The sequence below is a fragment of the Lepidochelys kempii genome, chromosome 3, assembly GCF_965140285.1.
Source record: "Lepidochelys kempii isolate rLepKem1 chromosome 3, rLepKem1.hap1, whole genome shotgun sequence".
NCBI lineage: Eukaryota > Metazoa > Chordata > Testudines > Cheloniidae > Lepidochelys > Lepidochelys kempii.
The window spans coordinates 184,133,306-184,156,338 of NC_136382.1; the positions used below are offsets into that span (position 1 = coordinate 184,133,306).

Genomic DNA, 23,033 nt, shown 5'->3' on the forward strand with positions numbered 1-23,033 from the left:
AGAGTTTGAATCCATGTTTATCTCCACTTTTTATTAACCTCTGTTAGAAAGTGGCTATAATGCAATTTATGCAAAATGAGACACTGCTTATTTTCCTTTGTTGTTTTGATCCAATCCAAAATGGGGAGATCCTCAGCGGTTGGACATTGTCCTACTCCATTAACTTCAATGGTGCTAGGACAACTTGAACCAGCTGAAAATCTACCCTTACATCTTTGGAGTCTAGGTCTAAAGCTGAAAATTGTACCCTGCACCTTGCACAATTTCACTAGTCTCTTCTTTTCTGCACATGTTATTTAGGAGAAAGTAAGCTGTGCAGAAAGGTTCCATAGCTGTAGAATTCTCACAGATCTCTGTCCGTTCTTTTTAATGCATTTAACAATGCACTTCTAAATTTTCTACAACCTCAAAGCTGTCATCAAGTGCCCTGCAGCAGTACTCACTGTTATCAACTCTTTGTGTGCCCCCTAAAATACTGTGCTCAACTGCTTTTACTTCTTATTGTAACACTTTATTTTATTAATTGTCGTATACATGGCTGACACTGGGAAGCAGAGGGCAGCTGGTAACATTATCTCAGGCCCAGGTTTAGTACAGCTCTGAGACTTATTTGCAAGTGTGAGCCATTGCTCATGCTTCTATTCACAATTTCATGTGAGCAGCAACAGAAAGTGCATGATTCCTTTTTCAGCACCAGCCCATCTATGTATCTGTCTCTCTTCCCTCAGGGCTCACATCCAGCATGCCTCAGGCTGGCAGGAGAGAGGCGTGGGTTACTCAAGTGAGAAAGCCGGGGGGAGGCTGTAATTGTGGGTGGCAATGCCCATGGGTGTTGCCAAGCTCCTTGTGCCCTCCCCTAGCCCATATTAGCAACAGCTGCCCTTAGAATTGTGGGAAGGAAATTTTATTATTTCAGTGGCAGAAAAGATGTTAGAGTGGCTAGAAAATATAAAAATGAGAGAGAAAAATAGAACATTTAACTTCAAAATCAGATAAGAACTCTTCTGTAGTGCTTATATCTGTGCTTGCCATACCCTCCCTCCATGCTGGGATGCTCAATAAAGACCTAGTATAAAGCACTACCTTAGAAGTTCCTCCATATTTTTTCCTCCCACTTTCAACACTGGATAGCTACCAGTCCATATACATGCCTTTAACTTTTGGATAAATTTCTTATTGAAGCATCTTCTTAGCACCAACACAATTGCTGTTTCTTTTGGGAGGGGGGAACATAGTTTCCTGTAGTGAAAAACTAATGCATTACCTTTTCAAGCTGAAGCCAATACAATTATATTCTGATGGTTTAGCGAATTGATTTGGCTGTAGTTCAGATTCATTTGATAGTTCAAATTCAGACACTGAATTATTTGTACAGGAATTATTCTGTTCTATTAGTAGTGCATCCACAGTTATATGGATGGTATATTGCCTTTTTATCCTGACTGAGATCGTGAAAGAAAGGTCTTCCAGTCATCTGTCACCATAGTGTACACCAGAAATATGTTTTCACTTATGGAAGTGATTGACCTGTAATAACATCTGTCAAGGTTCCTTCCCCACTCTGAACTGTAGGGTACAGATGTGGGGACCTGCATAAAAACCTCCTAAGCTTACTTTTACCAGCTTAGGTTAAAACTTCCCCAAGGTACAAACTATTTTACCCTTTGCCCTTGGACTTCCACTGCCACCCACCAAACTTTATCTGGGTTTCTGAGAAACCGTTGTTTGGAAACGTCTTTCCCCCCAAAATCCTCCCAAACCTTGCACCCCACTTCCTGGGGAAGGTTTGGTAAAAATCCTCACTAATTTGCATAGGTGACCACAGACCCAAACCCTTGGATCTTAGAACAATGAAAAAGCATTTGGTTTCCTTACAAGAAGACTTTTAATAGAAGTAAAAAAAGAATCACCTCTGTAAAATCAGGATGATCAATACCTTACAGGATAATTAGATTCAAAACATAGAGAATCCCTCCAGGCAAAACCTTAAGTTACAAAAAAGACACACAGACAGGAATATTCATTCTATTCAGCACAGCTATTTTCTTAGCCATTTAAAGAAATCATAATCTAACACATACCTAGCTAGATTACTTACTAAGTTCTAAAACTCCATTCCTGTTCTGTTCCTGGCAAAAGCATCACACAGACAGACCCAGACCCTTTGTTTTTCTCCCTCCTCCCAGCTTTTGAAAGTATCTTGTTTCCTCATTGGTCATTTTGGTCAGGTGCCAGCGAGGTTACCTTTAGCTTCTTAACCCTTTACAGGTGAGAGGATATTTCCTCTGGCCAGGAGGGATTTTAAAGGGATTTACCCTTCCCTTTATATTTATGACAACATCTATGCTGGGAAAAACAGAATTGCTCATATCAAATTTGTGGTGCAGACTGCAAGATTTTATTAGATGGTACATCTTGTTGTTTTGTCTCTTGTCTGAAACAGTATCTAGTTGGCAATTAGCATCTCCTTGTATCTTACATCTTAAAATATTGAAATAATGTAAAAGGTTCAGAGAGTCATAGATGTTAAGATCAGAAGGGATCATTGTGATAATCTAATCTGAGCTCCTGTATAGCACAGGCCATAAAATTTCACCCAGTAATTCCAGCATCAAGCCCATAACGTCTGGTTGCAATAGAGCATATCTTTAAAAAAGACATCCAATCTTGATTTAAAGACTTCAAATGATAGAGAATCCCTCACATCCTTAAGTAAGTTCTAATGGATAATCATCCTTACTGTTAAAAATGTGCATTTTATTTCCAGCTGAATGTTTCTAGCGTCAACATTCAGCCATTTCATGGCATTAGCAGTGAAGCTTCCTTTGTTGCTACCAGGTCGATGAGTCACAGGAGGCTCTTGAGGGGTATCCCAATCCCTACCTCTCTGTGAGCCATAGATTCCTTCTCCCCCTCAGGTGGAGGAAGGACTTGAACTGGGGATTTCCCACATCCTGACTGAGTACCCTAACCTTTGGGTTAAATATTATCAGGGAGGTCCTGCTCGACCCCAGTTGTTTTGATTTGGATCCCACACTCAATATAGGAGGCCAAACACCTCTCTTCCACAGTTTGTGCACTGTGAAGCAGAGAGAGTTCAGGTGGTAGAGATGCAATCCTATCTCCATGGGGGATGGGGGGATTAGCACATACCACTCTGACCGTCATCTCCCATTGGCTGGCTTGGGTGGCTTGCTGCCTACCATTCTGGCTTCATTGATCTCATTCCAAGGCATCCATCCCATTCATCATATAGGAGTTTGGGTGCCTATCACAGACTTTGTTGATTGCAGTGTATCAGTAGAGTGATTTTCTATGTGCCTAAAAGTTAGGCTCTGCAACACTCAGCATCAAGTCGCTTCATCACTGTCATTCTACATTTCCAGCCAGAGGTGCAATCTGGACACAGAAATTGCTACCACCAAAACCCATGTTTGCTCATGCAACTCGGGTAATTGCTTAAGCAAATGTAGTTAGGGGTGCAGTTACCAAATCGCTGTTTGTGAGCTCAGATGCAAACTTTTCTGGGTGTGATTCTTTTCCAGGTGTATTTGTTTTGCCCTTCACAGAAAAGTTGACTCTAAATGTGACTGTCATTCACACCAATTGTAGGAAACTTATTATTGACATTTGATCTCCCCAACAGTTGGTGGCCACTAGATGTGCAATTTATATCAAATGAAATATTGCCATGATATAGGAAAGTTATCAATGAAATAGAGACTGAATGTTTTGAGGATGGAGAAAAGCTATGCTTCCAAATTAGGTCAGCTCATCCACTTCATTAGGGCAAGTTCTTTTCTTTGATAACACAAGACAGAGAACAGAGCAATGTGGGGCACATACCTGGCACTGCAGGAAGCACTGGACAACATGTTGCTCGGTTCATTTTACTGCTGTTGTTAAAGGAAGCAGCATGCTCCCCTGCTTTCCCATGTTGATGGACACAGCATATACAGTAGGCAGGTGGCCCAGCCAGGCATGCCCCCTCATTAGCAGACAGTGCCCCATATGAGATGTGTTATGCCAGCTATAACTCTTTAGAACACTGGGGAGAAATCCTGCACTGCTCCTTGACAGCAGGTGAAGGACCACAGATCTCCTTCCTGTATCTGTGCAGCACAAGGAAGGATTTTGTGTTTGCATCACAGAATATTTTCCCTCTCATTGCCTGTCTAGTTCTTTTCATAATAACTTCATAATTACAGCCTCCATCACTACCTTTGATAGTCCATTTCACAAAGTAACTGCCTTCCACATAAATGCATTTATTTGCACTTTCTGTAATGCTCGCTCTCTTCTTAGCTTCAGTCTCTTCTCTCTCTCCTTTTCGAACCTGTTACCCTCTGGAAATATTTTGTTGTTTTCACTCCTAGAAATTTGAAGTCTGTCCCTCTTTAATCTCATTTTTAATGAACACAAAACTTAATTTTCCCAACCTTTCCACACAGCTGTTACCCCCCCATGAACCTCTATCATCCTATCTGTTGCCTTCTGCATTTTGTTCCAGTTCCTCACTTTCCTTCCCATAATAAGGTGTCCAGGATTGTCCATAATAATAATTCAGGTGTGATTTCATCAGCCCTTTGTATAGTGCCATAATAATCTTCCTCACTGATTGGTGCATTTTAGTATTTTCTAAACCCTGCCTCCCAAAGAGCTAATGGTTTTCAGTTGTTATGTACCAGATCCTTTACTGCTACTACAGATTGTAGATTATTTGTCTTCTATTTTTAATGAATCTATAATACTGAACAGTAGTCTTCAATGAACATCAGCTCGGGTCTCCCACTTTAAACCCAGTCTCTCTTTTTTTCTTTGGTATTGACCCACTCAATCATTTTTTCATCATCTACAAGCAGGCACACTTCTGTATTTGTTTCCTCCTCCTTTTCATTGATGTATAGTTTCAAAAAGATTGGACTTAATGTCCGTTACTGATCTTCCCTTCTTAGCATTTTCCTTCCACCTGATTTGTATCCATGTGCTGGTATATTTCAACTTTGGTTACTAAAGCAATTTTTTTATCCAGTCTAGGATTTCACCATCAATAGCTGCTTTCTAATGTTATAAGCAGTTTCTTTCTTTCTTTTTTATGCACTGCTGTGTTGCAAGCCTTCTTGAAGCCTAGCTATGTGGTCTTTTGTTTCATACTTGTTGATTCTTATTATCACCATCTCAAGGAAATTAATCCTATTTGTTAAGCATGCATTCCCCCTTCAAAGACCAAGCCATGATTGTCTTTGATGACTGTACCTGTCCCAATCTTCTCTTATTTTGTTCCACATCGGTGATTTTTAGAATCTTTCCAAGGCAGACATCAGATATACGAAATGAGAAAGTACAATGTCATCCTCTGATCCTGTTTTCAATGTGGCTGTCCAGACAGCTTCTTTGCGATCACTAGTCTCTTATAATGTGCAGGAGCCAAAACTGTCTCTAAATTGAGGGGCGGGAGAGTGTTGTTAATTTACCTTTTTGCTGAGATTATTATATGTCTTTAAGGGATATTTCAAAGACAAGAATCAGTTTCCTGCCCGCCTATGGATTAGAAAATATTAAGAAGCTAAGAGCACGATCTACCTACAATTTAAAAAAACTGCCTGCCTTAGAGAAGTTTGTTGCACTGATTGAGGCTAACCTCACGTATCCTAGCCATTGCTGTGCATTCACAAATTGGAAAAGACAAATGTGAGTAATTTCATTTTTCTTTGCATTTCTGACTTTTGATGGTGAATCAAATAATTAAACTTAATCCATGGAAAAGAGATTAAAGCTAGGTATGGAGTGTTCCCTCAAAGATTTATAATACATATACATTTATGTATACATACATTTGTATATTCTGAGAGCAAAGTACATATTAGGAGCCAGATAATCTGCTGGTGTAAATGGTCATACCTCCATTAACATTAGTTAGTTGCAGTGCATTCAGTAAGGCCCAATGAGCTTTGCTGGGGTGGGCCCTTCAGGAGCCACAATGAAGCCCTTGCAGGTGAAACAACTTTCTAACCTGTTGTGAGAGGCAGTCAGAGAGACAACAGGGTGAAATTCTGAACCCATTGAAGTCCGTAGGAGTTTTGGCTTTGACTTCAGCAGGATGGTCATAAGGAGTGATGGAAATAATGGACCCAAGGTAGTACACAAATGCACATATTGATCATGCACTAACATAAATGTTGTAGGGATACTGTATTTATCCACAGATTTAAATGCCCCTGATATGTATGCATTGATACACATGTTTAAATCCCTGATCCTTAAATGGGATCTGCTACCTGTACCCTGAGGAATTCCAGTGAAGTCAGGTATGGGGGTGATCTTTTCAGGCTCTTAAATCGGTTTGTCTTGTTGCTTCTGACTTGCCATCAGCAGGATGCATTGAGGCTTCACGGGGTCTCATCAAGTATTTTCATGTCATCAGGTATTCTTAAAGTTCTGCACATTAATTAGTTTAATCAACCCATAAATCCCCTCAGTTTATATAATTGATAAAGCTGTAGGTGGTGTTCAGGATCCATGCAAACACTTGATATTGATGGAAGCTTTTCTTTTGATGGACATCCTTAAAAAGATAGGAATTGCCATGTCAGAACAATCCACGTTCTAGTTGTCCAGAATTCTATGTTTAGACATGGCCTATATGTAGGGCTTGACAGAAAATTAAAGCAAAATAAAAATGACAAAGCCCTTAGACTACTACACTAATTTAAATTTTATACTTTATATTAATACTAATTTTATCAGGCAGTGAAAAACATTTGGCCTTCCTTGTGCTGGTAGATAATAAATATCACCTTCAGACACTAAAGTGCTATCTGTCTTAAGAATGTGAATTTAATGGTTAAGGCTATAATAATAAGGGGAAAATCTGGCAGAAATCATTATTCATTACCCAGAGTGACTCCAGAATACTGGACTCTTTGGTAGGAAAGTTTATCAGATGGTGATATTTTCACCTACATCTCCAGTTACCAGGCTTCTGTGGTTAATAAACAACAATGGGTCTGATCCTGCCACCTTGAAGCTAATGGGAGCTTTGCCATTGATTTCAGTGGAAATAGGAATAGACTCAATTTCTTTACTTGGTGATTAATGAGTTCTAAGTTTTTCTTTCCCGCAAAAGAAGGATTTAGTCAGGTTTCATGATCAGCTACAATATCCAGTTATTTGGTGTTTGTAATACAGCAGCTAGAGATGCCCATGTCTGTGTTGTGTTGTGGTGTTTCCAGCATGAACTGTCCCTCATGACGAAGGAAATACCTTTGGAGCTAAAAATGAGGCAGTGCTACAAAAGCAAAAGAGAGCAGAACTGCATTAAAATTCTTCTCACTGACCTCTCAAAGTTCAGTTAATTTTCCCACTAGAAAAAGTGTTTCCTTGTTAAGATATATTTCCTTGTCTTAAGAAACGCAAATATTTGCTCAACATCATCATAGAACTTGTCTCTCTCACACAGAAGATAATTTGTGGTTTAGTGTGGCTCCAGAGAAAATGGCTATGTCTAGACTACAAAATTATGTCAACCTAACTTAGGCCGGTATACAGCCACAGGCATTTACATGGCACTGTTGTAGCTGGCGTCGCAAAGATATTTACATGCCAGATGTGCTAAAGATTCATATGTCCCGTCATGCTTCAAACACCATTCCAGAGGACATGTATCCATGCTGATGATGGATTCTGCTCAATAATGATTCAAAGCAGTGCAGACCAACGCATCTTCATTTTCATCGTCCGAGTCAGATGCCACTAGCAGAAGTTTGATTTTCTTTTTTGGTGGTTCAGGTTCTATAGTTTCCCCATCGGAGTGTTGGTTTTATAAGACTTCCAAAAGCATGCTCCACACCTCGTCCCTCTCAGATTTTGGAAGGCACTTCGGATTCTTAAACCTTATGTCAAGTGCAGCATCTGTCTGTAGAAATCACATATTGGTACCTCTTGCGTTTTGTCACATCTGCAGTGAAAGTGTTCTTAAAATGATAACGTGCTAGGTCATCATCCAAGACTGCTATAACATGAAATATATGGCAGAATGTGGGTAAAACAGAGCAGGAGACATATAATTCTGCTCCAAGGTGTTCAGTCACAAATTTAATTAACACATTTTTTTAACAAACATCATCAGCATGGAAGCATGTCCTCTGGAATGGTGGCTGAAGCATAGAATCATAGAAGATTAGGGTTGGAAGAGACCTCAGGAGGTCATCTAGTCTAACCCCCTGCTGAACCAACACCAACAAAATCATGAAGGAGCATATGAATGTTTTGCATATTTAGCACGTAAATACCTTACAATGCTGGCTACAAAAGTGCCATGCGAACGCCTGTTCTCACTTTCAGGTGACATTGTAAATAAGAAGTGGGTAGTGTTGTCTCCTGTAAATGTAAACAAACTTGTTTGTATTAGCTATTGGCTGAACAAGAAGTAGGACTGAGTGAACTTGTAGGCTCTAAAGTTTTACATTGTTTTGTTTTTGAGTGCAGTTATGTAACAACAAAAAATCTACATTGTAATTTGCACTTTCACGACAAAGAGATGGCACTACAGTACTTGGATGAGCTTAATTGAAAAATGCTGTTTCTTTGGTTTATCATTTTACAGAGCAAATCAAAAATAATAATATAAAGTAAGCAGTGTACACTTTGTAGTCTGTGTTGTAATTGAAATCAATATATTTGAAAATATAGAAAAACATCCAAAATATTTAATACATTTCAATTGGTATTCTATTGTTTAACAGTGTGATTAATCACACGATTAATCACAATTAATTTTTTAATCATAATTAAATTTTTGACTTAATCACATGAGTTAACTGTTATTAATCAACAGCCCTATAATAAACATACATGCACAAACTTCCAACTTCATTATCTCAAGCATACACACTCATACATCCTATTGGTTCCTTATACTATGGTCATCATAATTACTTCTCTGCAGTCTTCTTTCCCTCTCATCTGTCTATGGTTCTTTTGCTCTGTCATGGCTACTTCTGAACTATTATTGCTGCCACAGCTCTTCCCTTCTTCAGTGATTTCAGCTCATTTCTGATCTTCCTTCTTCCTCTCCTGCTTCTGTGCCTGCTCTTATCTTGACTGACTCAAGCCTCTCAGCTCTCTGCCTTATATACAGATTTTGGTCTATTCTGATTGGTTGTTTCCTCAATCTTTATGATTAGCAAACCCATCCATCAATCATCTTTAAGCCTTCCCTGATTGGTCTGTTCTTATGAACCAATCACAACCGCTGAACTCATCTGTCAATCAAAGCCAGACCTGATTGAAAACCTGCACCATGCTTGACTGACCACTCCCTTCAGGTTTTGGAGTGACCTTTACCTCACCTCAGTCCACAATCTGCCTACCAACATACCAGTCCTTGGCAGAACTGTTTAAAACTACCAGCTCACTGTCCTTGGCTGTGTGCCAACATTGACCGCACCCTTAAAATTACCAGACTTATAAAATATAAACCATCAACTTATTTCTTTAATATATACTTACAGTAACTCCTTGCTTAACGTTGTAGTTATGTTCCTGAAAAATGCTACTTTAAGCGAAACAATGATAAGCGAATCCAATTTCCCTATAAGAATTAATGTAAATGCGGGGGGGGGGGGTTAGGTTCCAGGGAAATTTTTTTAAGCTTGGTTGAGGTGGTGGAGTCAGAGGGTGGGATATTTCCCAGGGAATGCCTTACTGCTAAATGAACTAGCATTCTGCTGAGCCCTCAAGAGTTAACATGTTGTGATTTTAGCATCACACTCTACAAGGCAGCACCAATGAGGGAGGAGAAACAGCATGGCAGAGAGAGACAGAGACACACACTGTGTGTGTGTGTGTGTGAGAGAGAGAGAGAGAGAGAGAGAGAGAGAGAGAGAGAGACACACACACACATTGCCCCTTTAAGTACACTGACCCAACTCTAAGTACATTGCCTTTTTAAGTAGATCAGCAAGTTGAGACAGCAGCTACTGCCAGCAAGCTCCCTCCATACTGAGCCCTGTTGTGTCCCTTCCCCCTCCCCCTCTCCTCTGTGGAGATGAGGTGCAGGAGTGGGGTGCGGGAGGGAGGGGGACACCCTGACATTAGCACCCCTCTTCCCTCCTGCCCTCTGCACAGCAAGGAGGAGGCGCATGGGATCAGTTCTAAGGCAGAGGGCAGGAGCAGCACATGGCAGTATGGGGAGAGTCAGCTGAACTGCCTGGCAATTGATAGCGTGCTTGGTGGTTGCTGCACAGGAAACTTAGGGGAGCTGATAGGGGGACTGCTGCTCCATCCTGGTTCCAATCCCCCACCAGCTAGCTCCAACGGGCTGCTCTTTCTGCAAGCAGTGGACAAAGCAGGCAGCTGCCAAACAGCATTATAAGGGAGCATTGCGCAACTTTAAACAACCATGTTCTTGAACTCATCAGCAATGTAAGAATGAAATGTTAACCCGGACAATGTTAAGTGAGGAGTTACTGTACTTGTTAAAACATGCATCTTACTGTTATGGTCTACTGCTGCCACCCTATTTCTTACCAATTTAATAAATTTTATTTTGATTTTTCCCCTTTTCAGTTAATGACAGCAAAGCAGTATTTTTTTCAGTGCTGTGCTTGGAGACAAAATACAGCAGCTCAAAACCTTTTGTATCACCTCAGGAAGGTGGTGTTATTAAGGCCTTGTCTTCACTACACAGTTTTTGTGGACAAAAGTTAGCTTTCATCAACAAAACAGTAGAGGTGTACAGACTACAATGCTCCTCCCACTGATTTAACTCTCCTGCTACACCAACAAAATAAAACCACCTCAAAGAGAGACATAGAGCTTTTTGTGACAAAGCTTGATCAATGCAGTGTCAGTGTAAACAGTGCACTTGCTTATGTAACTCTAATTAGCCTCCAGGAACAATGCCCATCATGACTACTCTGGTCAGCAGTTTGAAATCGCTGCCCTGAAAGTACGTAGCCATTTGCCCCTCCCCCATTTAAAGGCCTGGGAACTTTAAAAATTCCTCTTCCTGTTTACTCAGCATGTGCAGTTCACACAGCATCTTCCCAGCTAACTGTGCCAGCTTTTCTTCTGTGGATGAGCTCCCACCTGAAGTACATCAGGAGCTGTAGGATCTGCTGGGTCTGTGGGGAGAGGAGGCTTTGCAGTCACAGCTTCACTCGAGCTGTAGGAAATTTCATACCTACAGACTCATTGCTAGTGGGATGCAAGAGAAGGGGCATGAAAGGGACATGCAGCAGTATTGTGCTAAGATCAAGGAGCTGAGGCAGGCATACCAGAAGGCAAAGGAGGCTAACCATTGCTCTGGTGCAGTGCCGAAAACATGGTGCTTCTACAAGGAACTGCATGCCATCTTCGGTGGTGACCCCGTCTTGACCGTCAAGAGCCCTGTGGACACTTCGGGGGGGACTAGAGGTAGCGGCCAATGGAGTCAACCCCAAGGACAAAGAGGTAGATGAGGAAATCGAAATCGAGTTGGAGGAGGATGTGGAACACATGACAGGGTCGTCCAGTGGAATGGTACATCAGGACCTCTTTTTGACTCTGGAGGGGCCTAGCCAGTCCCAGCAGTCCAGCTCTAGCATGCATGAAGCAGGGGATGCGAGCTCTGGTAAGCATGCATTTTGCTTTGATACTGCACTGTGAGAAGAGATTGAGCTCCCATGTACTTCGTTATATGGTAGAGGAGGGATAAGGAACAGAAATTAACAAATGAGCCTATGCAGCTATGCAGTGGGGGCTGGTGGAAAAGTTTGTCTTGGGAATCCTCCATAGTGATCTCTAGGAAACTTTCCTTTAGGTATTCTGCAATCCTCTGCCAAAGGTCCATTGGCAGAGTTGCCTTGTTTATTCCCTGTAGGAAACTTTGCCATGGCAACCAGCAAATATTTCTGCAGGGACCAAAGCAGCACACAGACGAGCAGTATACTGACCTGGTCTGAAGCCGCACACATGCAGGAGATGCACCTTTGCATTCTGGGTTCCCTCAAGAGGGAGATATTGGTTTGATTACCCTAAGTGGCACCTGGAAAGGGGTGCCAACGTTCAGAATACTCTCCCTAGGCGTATGTAGTGTCCCTCTTCACAAACAACCCTTTGTCCCTTCTTGCCCATTCACCCTTCCCAACTCTCCCCCACCATCAAACTCACCATATTTCAGACTCTCACCAAGCTGTGTGCTAGCAAAGGGACAATGAGAAAGAAGTGTATGTAACTTTTGTGATTCACAGCTGTGAGCGAATTCACAATACTGTCTCTGTTCATTGTGTCTTTGGCTTCTGGAGTTGTCTCCTTGAGGACCCAGTCCTCCACACTGGTGGAGTGCCTCCACCAGATAAGGCAGTGAACCAGGAGGAGTAAGGAGATGTTTTGCGAATTGCTGCAGTCAACAAATGCAGCAGATAGTGAAACAAGAACTTGGAGAGACACAATCAATGAAAGACTCAGGCTGGATAACCTGGAAAGGAGGGCCAAACAGAGGTGCTCAAGTCTCTCATTACACTGCAAACTTATCACACCTGTGCACAACTCCCCCTGCACCCAGTGCAGAACTCTGTTCCATGCCCTCCTCAAACTCCCCCACCACATTCCTCACATGGTCCCTGTCCCTTGCAGTACTCTGTGCACTCCACCCCTAGGGACTGGTTTCATAATGAAAGCAGGAGTTACCAGCAGCTGTGAGAACAATAACCGAGAGACTTTGCCTCATTACCATGTCCCCTGTTTGACAAAATGTTTGTGTATTGTCCTGCTATTAAACTTTAGTCTTTGAAATAAAATGAGTCTTTATTTGTGTTATACATGTTAGTTGGTTCTGACATTCAAACATAGTGACTACAGGCAGGAATATTTGCTCAGTACAATTAATGCTCAGGAAGCAAGCACAACAGGAGTCATTCAAGGGAGCAAGCAAACATTGCCTGGCTGAATGCATCACATAAAGACACATTACTGGGAATAATTGTCAAAATGCTCCTTCAAAGCCTTCCTAATTCTAATAGTGTCCCACTGTGCCCCTCTAATTGCCATGGTATCTGGCTGCTCAAAATCAGCAGCCAGCTGATCTATCTCAGCACTTCATTCCTGGGGAAACTTTTCCCTCTTTGCTTCGCAAATGTTATGCAGAACACAGCAGGCTGCTGTGACTATCCGAATATTTTCCTCATTGAGGTCTAACCTGCGAAAAAAGGCAGGGCTAGTGACCTTTAATTTGCCAAAGGCACATTCAATGATCATTCAGCACCGGCTGAGCCTGTTGTTGAAGCACTCCTTGCTGCTATCTAGGTTCCTGATGTAAGGCTTCATGAGCCATGGGAGGAAGGCATATGCAGGGTCTCCAAGGAGCACCATGGGCATTTCCACATCCCCAATTTGAATGTTCTGGTCTGGAAATAAAGTCCCAGCGTGCAGCTTTCTATACAGTCCAGTGTTCCTAAAGATGCACACATGCACGTTCCCTGACCACCCTGCACTGAAGTTAGTGAAACAGCCCCAGTGATCCACCAGTGCCTGCAAGACCCTTCTGGTTGGTGTACTCCATTGCAAGATGGTTTGGGGCCAAAATTGGATATGCGTTCCATCTGTCACCCAGCTGCAGTTTAGGAATCCCATTGCTTCAAAGCCATCATTTATTTCCTGCATGTTACCCAGAGTCACAGTCCTTCATAGCTGGAGGTGATTAATGGCCCTGCACACTTGCATCACCATTTCCCCCACAATGCACTTTCCAACTCCAAACTGATTTGTGGCTGACACCAAAGTTGCCAGCTTCCACACAGCAATCACCACTCATTTTTCCACAGTGAAAGCAGCTCTCATTCTGGTGTCCTTGCATTGTGGTGCTGGGACAAACTCTGCACCCAGTTCCAGGATGGTGCATTTGCACATCCAAAAGTTCTACAGCCACTGCTCATCATCCCATACATGCATCAAGGTGTGATACCACCGAGCCCAATACTGACGTCCACCATGTGCAGGTGCTCTCTGAATGCCAGCAGCAATCTTGAATTATTTCTTTCAATGGCACACAGCAGGGAAGGCACCACTGATTCACTTTTTGATTCAGAACTCATGAAATATTGCAGGACCAGTCACATTGTGTTCATCACACTCATCACAAGAGTGGTCAGCAATTCAGAATCCTCATTTTCAGTCAGAGATGGCGGGTGCACAGTTTACATGGGCTGTTAAAAACAGTGTGAAACAAAGTTGTAAACCCATGGAATGATGGAACAGAAAGAACTGCACCATGGGACGGTGAGGATGTCCCGATAATGCACCACGATCCATTCCCACAGCTCCCAGCAGCAGAGGGTGGTGAATTGCAAATAGCTTATAATAATAGCTTTAATAGCTTATCTAAAGTGACCAGCAGGACAGTGGGGTGGGAATAGATATTGTTTCATATTCTCTGTGTATATATAAAGCCTGCTGCAGTTTCCACGATATGCATCTGAGGAAGTGAGCTGTAGCTCACGAAAGCTTATGCTCTAATAAATTGGTTAGTCTCTAAGGTGCCACAAGTACTCCTTTTCTTTTTGCGAATACAGACTAACACGGCTGTTACTCTGAAAAATGTAACTTATGTTGATTTAACTCCGTAGTGTAGACACAGCATAAATCAGCACAAAGAGGCACTTACATCGGCAGAAGCCAAATTTAAATAAAGAGACTTCCACAGGTAGGTCGATGCAAGGCAGCTTACAGCAACCTAACCCTGCAGTGTAGACCAGGCCTATATCTAAGGTATGTGGCTAGTGGCATTTGCTTCTTTCTAGCCTCTATTCCCTCTTTCAAAAGCAAGACTCTTATCATTTAAAAAAAATGGAGCACATTAATTTTCAAAACTTTATCCAGATTGTTTATTTTTAATTAAGCTACTGAGAAGTCAAGAAAAGCTTATCTGTAGCAAGTCATTCAAGCAGAGGCATCATGGAGAAGGGATTCTATTGAAGTCCCATCCTTATATTGAAATAACTGGGTGACTTAAGAACTAGCCTGGGCTATAGAGATTTAAAACAGAAAAGTTTTAATTCAGGAGAATAGTGATATACTTTGAATCTGAACCTCAAAGTAATTTGCATGCAAATTAGCTTAGATATTGGGTATAGGATGGGGTGGGCAAACTACGGCCTGGGAACCACATCCGGCCCTGCAGACATATTAATCCAACCCTCAAGCTCTCACTGGGAATTGGGATCTGGGGCTTGCCCCGCTCTGGTGCTCCAGCTGGTGAGCAGGGTCAGGGGCTTGCCCTGCTCCACACAGCTCCTGGAAGCAGCGGCATGTCCCCCCTCCAGCTCCTACACATAGGGACAGCCAGGGGGCTCTGCACACTGCCCCCCCCAAGCACTGCCCCCCAAGCTCCCATTGGCTGGGAACAGCAGCCAATGGAAGCTGCAGGGGCTGCACCTGTGAATGGGGCAGCACGCAGAGCTTTCTGCTGTGCCTTTGCGTAGGAGCTAGAGGAGGGACATGCTGCTGCTTCTGGGAGCTGCTTGATGTAAGTGCCACCCAGAGCCTGAACCCCGGACCCCTCCCACGCCCCAACCCCAAAGCCCTCGCCCCACCCCAGAGCCCGCACCCCTACTCAGAGCCCTCACCCTCTCCCGCACCCCAACCCCCAATTTTGTGATCATTTGTGGCCCGCCGTACAATTTCCATACCCAGATTTGGCCCTTGGGCCAAAAAGTTTGCCCACCCCGGTATAGGATGTAGCAAATACACCTGCTTCCATGTCAAAGCATTTCTGTGTCTGACACAAGCTCTGTGTGTACTCAGGACTGTTCAGTTGTTTTGAAGAGTCCTTAATGACATGTTCAACCCCACTGTGATGATTGTCTGATCAAGGACTACTCTTGATAAGTGGAAGGGAGATTATTCATCATCATGATGAGAGTACTGGTGTCACTTGACTTCATCATACATTATCCAAAGACTATTATTTCTCTTTCAAGATTAGAGCTAGGATGTGATTTGTCAGGGAGAATAAACATTATCTACCTGATAACCTGGATTATCCATTTTTAAGGATGTTTGAGCCTTATGGTTATCATACGAAAACCCTCAAAGGATGTTCAGGGTCAGATCCTCAGCCGCATCTGGCTGCTCCACTGATTCAAAACTACCCTAACAGCACTTAAGCAACACTCTGAGGAATCTGCTCTACTGGAGAATCTTTAGGTGGTGAAAGCTGCCACAGTGGCTCCTACACTATCCTCTCTCCCAGCAAAGCACCCCCACATCTCAGTGATCCCTGATTCCATGGGGCCATGGGCAACTAATGTAAGTTACAGGAGCCCTGTGGCTTTTCTAACTTGTGTAGGGGATCAAAAATGGACCAGGCTTAGTATCCAGGACTTGTAAAGATGAATTAAAGATAAGTCACCTTTGTCCTTCCCACCCAAGCTCCCTGGTCTTGCACAACACATGGCTCAGTTGGCCCATAAGCTCAGGCCCTAAGATCTAATTTTTTGAGAGCTTATGGCTAAAAATTATGGTCTATAGAATCATCGTACTAAAAAGTCTGCTGTTGATCTAATAAAAGATACACTACATTTTAAACTAACTTGTATAAAGGTTTGCTTTGCAGGTTGTGTTGGAGGCCCTCCTTCATCTGTGATTCAAAAAAAAAAATTTCCTCCTATCTATGTGTCCCTGAAGCTGACAATTCTCAACAGGAACTTCAGCCATCGTTCTGATTCTTTTGACGTAAAGATTAGCTTCTTTCTCAAAGAATCATGATGATATGACTTTCTTCTTACATTTGAAATTGTTTTTTAGAGGACGTCTACACTACAAAATTGTGTTGACCTAACTTACAGCCATTACAGTTATTAAAAAACTTGTGTGTGTGCACGCTTTGTGACAGTGGTTTGTATCCCCAGCAGGAGCACTTGTATTGATTGTATTGTCAGTGTGGGGCACTGTGGGATGGCTCCTGAAGACCAATAACAGTCAACGTAAGAAACACAGTATCTACACTCAGACTGTGTAGCCCTAATTGACTATAAATCTACACCACTGAGGAAGGTGGTGTTACTAAATGGACATAGAGAGGCACTTACATTGGCAGGAGCCAAATTTAAGTGAAGACATTTGCGTAGCTAGGTCAATTGCAAGGCAACTTATGTTGACCTAACCCTGTAGTTTAGACCAGGCCTCACGCTGTCACTTTTCAGTAAGCTGAATTACTTAGAGTTAGTGTCTTGTATGGAATCTAGATTTGGCCCATTTATTCTACTGAGTCTATTTCTGAGCTCAAGGCCCAGCTATCCTCTTTGTTTGCCTTGCAATATCGTTGGCTTTCTTTTCTTCATTTGTGCTCTGTGGTTTTGAACAGTTCATATTCTGTGTATTATAGTGTTGCTAAACACAGATATATTTTCTCTGCTTCTAGGGGGAGTATTTACTAAGTTGTTTCTTCCCATTTATTTGGGCAGTTTCATTTGGTGGATTGAGTACAAGGCTGGAAAAAGGAATTTCTGAGTTCTAATCCTAGTTCTGATGCTAGCTTTTGTACCTTGAGCAAGTTACTTAATCTGACTGTGCCTCAATTCAAATTCCTTTAAGGAAATCAGTGCCTTCTAAGAGAAACTTACTCTTGCTCTTCATTGTACAAGAACAGGTAGCTATGAATGGTACTGTGCAAAGGAAAATTACTGATTTGTAATTATAGTTAAGTTTTCAAGACATTGTTGACTTTATAAACTATTTCCACTATGGACATGCCCCTGAATACTTTAGGAAGAGCAACTTCAGAGAACAATTCAAATCCCTTTCCTTTAAAAAAAGCAGAGTTTTAATTACCATGAAAGATAACTAAAATGATCAGTTACTCTATGGCACTGGGGTGATGAAAAATTACAGAAAATAATTCCAGACACTGGGTAATTTTTTTTTCAAAAATGCCAAAGTGACTTAAGTTCCTAAGTCCCACTGGGACCCTTAGGCCCTCCCTAAGTCACTTTTGAAAATTATACTTAATTGCCACGGTCAATAGGTACTTTGAACTTTTTACTCTCAGTCTTTACCATGAAATACTGTAATTGTCTGTGATTTCAATCTTACAGAGTGACTGGCAGTTTTATTTGATCTTTTTTCATGCTAAATAAGTTTTTGCTTTTGGGGGAAAAATTAAATTGGGATATGCAGAGCTAACATGTACCCCCTCTTTCACACTGAAAACTAGAATGGATCCCTTGCAATATATAATAATAACAAAAAAAGGATTTTTCAGGACAGAATGTTTAAATCTGGATTCAAATACTTGGTTGATGAAACCCTCCTCAAAGGCCAGCATGAAATCATATAATTTGAATGTTGTTTGCACAGCGTTCTTCAAATTTTGCCCATCCTGTTGTGAAAGGAACCATAAGATAAAATTGTGTATTTGTGTGTTGAGACAGACTGAGAGGAAAACAAATAACTGAGCCCTCACTCTTAAATTTTTCCATACTGTTTCTTAAGCATATTCAACAGAGTATTAATGTTGAATTAATCTGGAGTGGATTCAGAATATATTTTGAGACAAAGAAAGCAGATTGATGAATTGTATAAATAAAGGAAGACTTGCTTTAGAAGAGTAGAACAGTAACATGTACTTTTTTGGGGATATCTAGGACCCTGATTCAGCAATATGTTTAACCACATAAGTACTCTTACTGGGTGCTAGAACAAGTTTTGTATTCAGCTGTATTAAGAAAATACAAGCAAAATGATTTACTAGCAGACATGCAAATCTGCTATCTATAAGCAGAGGAAGTAATTTACCTGTAATTAATTGTGCTGGTCAAGTCTGCATAAATTGAGGAAAAGATGGTAGTGAATGTAAGGTGCTTAGCTGGAGCATCTTGTCTCATTTGTCTACTTTTGGCACCCTCTTTTGGACCATTATACACCCTCCCTACCCCTTGGCTTCCTTGGTTTGTTTCTTGAGATGCACACCAAATTCTGGGAAGAGAATATATATTTCAGTCCCTTTGCATAAAAAGAGATTATTGGAAAATTTCAATGAAAAACTAAAACAAACATTCTCTTTTTTTTTTTGCATTATCCCTCTCTCCCCCATTTTTCAACCAGCTCTATGTTTTGCAATGATATTTTGTCATTGTTTATGTGGTTTCACCCCAGGCTATACTTTAGCACCTATAGGCCCTGCCTCTGCAAACCCTTTTCTTTACACATGCTTAACTTTATGCATGACAGTAATCCCACTAAAACTAATGGGATTAATCATCTCTGTAAAGTTAAGCATGTGCATAAGATTTGCAGGACTGGGGCCTCAAATCTTGACTTGGGGTAAATAATCAGTTAAGAGGGGCAGAACTGTTAATGGGAACTGCATGATATCTCTTATTTCTTCTATTTCTTCTGCTGTATTTTTTAGGCACTAACTAAATTCTGTTCTTCCATTCCAGTTCTGCATTGCATCCAATATGTAATAAATCTGATGTCATGCAAGATGCTGATGAGCAGCCTGTGGACAGGATGCACAGAAGATCTGCAGCTGAGGACTACATTTCCAATGACTACATAGCTTTTGACTCACTAGAAAATGAATTTGACTTTGACTACGGCTTATGTAATGAAGTAGTCCATGTGGCTTGCTCTCCTAAGCCTGATGCCTTCAATCCTTGTGAAGATATCATGGGATACAATATTCTCAGAGTCCTGATATGGTTTATCAACATTCTAGCTATCACCGGGAACATCGTTGTGCTGATTATTTTAATAAGCAGTCAGTATAAACTCACTGTCCCTCGGTTTCTAATGTGCAATCTTGCATTTGCAGACCTATGTATAGGCATCTATCTGTTGTTGATTGCATCTGTTGATATACAGACCAAAAGCCAATATTACAACTATGCCATAGACTGGCAGACTGGTGCGGGATGCAGTGCTGCAGGGTTTTTCACTGTGTTTGCAAGCGAACTTTCAGTTTACACACTGACTGTGATCACTCTGGAAAGATGGCATACAATCACCTATGCCATGCAACTGGACCGCAAGGTTCGATTTAGGCATGCCATGGTTATTATGATTTTTGGTTGGATGTTTGCCTTCACTGTGGCCCTTCTTCCCATATTTGGAGTCAGCAGCTACATGAAAGTCAGCATTTGCTTGCCCATGGATATAGAAACACCCCTTTCCCAGGCTTATATCATATTCCTTTTAGTACTGAATGTTCTTGCATTTATGATCATCTGTGCCTGTTACATCTGCATCTACTTCACAGTGAGAAACCCTAATGTAATCTCTTCAAACAGTGACACCAAAATTGCCAAGCGCATGGCGATACTGATCTTCACCGATTTTCTGTGCATGGCACCAATATCTTTTTTTGCAATATCGGCATCACTCAAGCTTCCTCTCATCACTGTGTCCAAATCCAAGATCCTCCTAGTTTTGTTCTATCCTATCAATTCATGTGCCAATCCTTTCTTGTATGCGATTTTCACAAAGACCTTCCGCAGGGATTTCTTCATTTTACTGAGCAAGTTTGGTTGCTGCGAAATGCAAGCCCAAATTTACAGAACAGAGACTTCCTCATCTGTCCATAATTCGCATATGAGAAATGGCCATTGTACTCCAGCTTCTAAAACCAGTGATGGAACTATTTATTCATTAGTTCCTCTGAATCACTTGAACTGAAATATTCGTGTGGATTTACGCATATGGCAGCATGATTGTTTTTAACTGTGAATTTGTAAAATGATTTTAACATAACATGTAAAGTTATATTTTAAATGGAAAAACATTTTGATTTTCTGCTGTATATTTTATTTTTATGAACAGCCAGCAAAAGTGACATATCATCTTCAGTTCTTGAAGGAAACCAACAAAACTTCAGTTAACACTGTCTTTGAAGAATTTCTCAAGAATTACATAAACTCTGGAGAATGTCTTTTCTCCCCACACTTTTCTAAAGTTGTGCTAGGCTATGTAATGCATTGTGTTTGAGAAGTCAGTGTTGACAATCAATGGCTGAAAGAAAAAAATACAGAATTAAAATGTTTTTCTGAGAAACATACTAGAGGTCTTGTTAAGGGTACAATAACTTGACATACTATACATTCAGCTGACAAGAGCTAAAGTGCAAGATTATTTCACTTACCCCCGCACAATGATATCAGAAGAGGAGATTTTGGTCCACATTGTTTTTGTTTCCATCATCAAAGCAGTAGGCTAAAAGGCACCTTCAAGTCAGTACTGGTCCATTTCTGATCCAAATCCATGTGGTGGGAAGTGTCCCAGTGTGCACATAAAAGTCCACTAGCAAATGATTGATGCACTTTTCCTTAAAATGAGCTGAATGTAGTTGCAGAAGTCGCTCTCATTTCAAAAAAACATTGGTTGAATCTGGTGATTAAGAGTATTTGTGACTTTGTACCACCAGATTCTGACACGTGAATGGACAAACACCTTGACCCTGCAAATCCCTGTGGGCACCTGTAGCAAGCTGCATTGAACTTGAGGGAAGAGCACAGGCTGCAGGAGGACAGAGTTTGGAGGAGGCAACAGCCAATCTGTATGCACATGATTTGAATGCAAGCTGCAGTTGCAGCATCATTGTATGTACTTCTCTTAATAAAGAGCAAAATTTGTTTTTGAAACATCGAGTCCTCTCATGTTATTATTCAGCACTTGGTACATGAAACAGTGCTCAAGAGTGAATGCAAGATGGTTGTTCTCCAGAACAAGTTCAAGGAGAAGCTAAGGGTACAAGCTCGGTTAAGCACTAGAACTTACATTTTCAAAAGCAATTAGTGATTTTAGGTGCCTTAATTTTTGACTGCCGAACTTAAGAAACCTTAAAAAGACATGATTTTCAGAAAGTGCTGGATATCTGCCATCTGAAAATCAGGCCCTTCAAGGTGTCTTGAGACACCCAGAATCATGGATCCCTTTTGAAAATTCTCAGTAGTAAGTATATTATCTTCCACACTGAGCTGTAGTTAGTCTCAAGTCCACTTTGCACTTGGTTCCTTACTCACAAGTGTGAAATGTTAATAAGGGAGACTGGACATGTTGGGAGACCTACACTTAGGTGCAATCCTCATCTTGTTAATGAGGTGGTTAATTCTACATTTCTTCTTAAATTTTTCCCCTGCTACTTGGCAGGATTAATTTAGCAACCACACATCAGTGTTCTTATTTACGTAAGAGCAAGTTCCGCTCATGCACCAAGTCCTGCTTTATAACTGCAAAACTTTGTATCTGTGTAGTGCAGGTTCAACACCTTAGTCTTTCTGAGATTATAATTTGCCCAGAGTTCATAGAATTTAAGGCCAGAAGGGACCACCCCAGATTATCTAATCAATACCCACACACTAAATCTCACAACCAAAATTAGACCAAAGTATTACAGCCCACAAGACACCAGGCTATTATTTGCCACAGAGAGAGAGAATCTGAGTGACCAAGGTGCATCTATGCCCAAGGCCCCTGCAATGGCAGCAATATGATTAAGTGAGCTATACCCAGATAATCCTGGCAAGTGACTTGCACTCTATGCAGCTGAGGAAGATGAAAATCACTACCAGTCTGTCCTGGGGGAAAAATCCTTCTTGACCCCACATATGGCGATCACTGAGCATGTGAGCAAAAACCAGCCAGCCAAAGACCTATGAGAGAGGGAAAGCTCAGTGCCACCTCAGAGCCCTGGCCCACATTATCCAGTGTTCCATCTCCAGCCATGGAAAGGTGTTTCTCTGCTTTATTATTCTGTTTAGTAGCAGAGACAAAGATTTTAATTTTTTTTAGAAAACCTATGAATTTGATCTGCATAAAACATTTTATTTTTGTTGGGTATTTTTCCCCTTTCGGAAAGCAGAAAGCTGCTGTCCTTATCCAGCCTTCTAATTTGCCTAGTAGGATTATTAAGCAAGAAAGAGAAGCCTCCCATAAAGTAATATATGTTTTGACTGTTCAAAAAACCATAGTGGATAGTGTTCATCTAATTTCAGGGTATTTCCTTTCTAATGGTATTTCAGAAAAATCTACCAAGGAGCTTAAACTGCCAGAATTTA

The 23,033-nt window shown here is 41.3% G+C and overlaps 1 protein-coding gene across 1 annotated transcript in view; it reads left to right on the top strand.

Moving 5' to 3' along the window:
- The window catches only part of LOC140908333 (follicle-stimulating hormone receptor), a 160,368-nt gene extending 139,713 nt beyond the window's left edge, over positions 1-20,655 (top strand). Inside the window, exons 9-10 of the mRNA XM_073335303.1 lie at positions 5,506-5,691; positions 19,422-20,655. Coding sequence (XP_073191404.1) covers positions 5,506-5,691; positions 19,422-20,655 — 1,420 coding nt within the window. The remainder of the gene's footprint in view (positions 1-5,505; positions 5,692-19,421) is intronic.
- Positions 20,656-23,033: the final 2,378 nt, after the last annotated feature.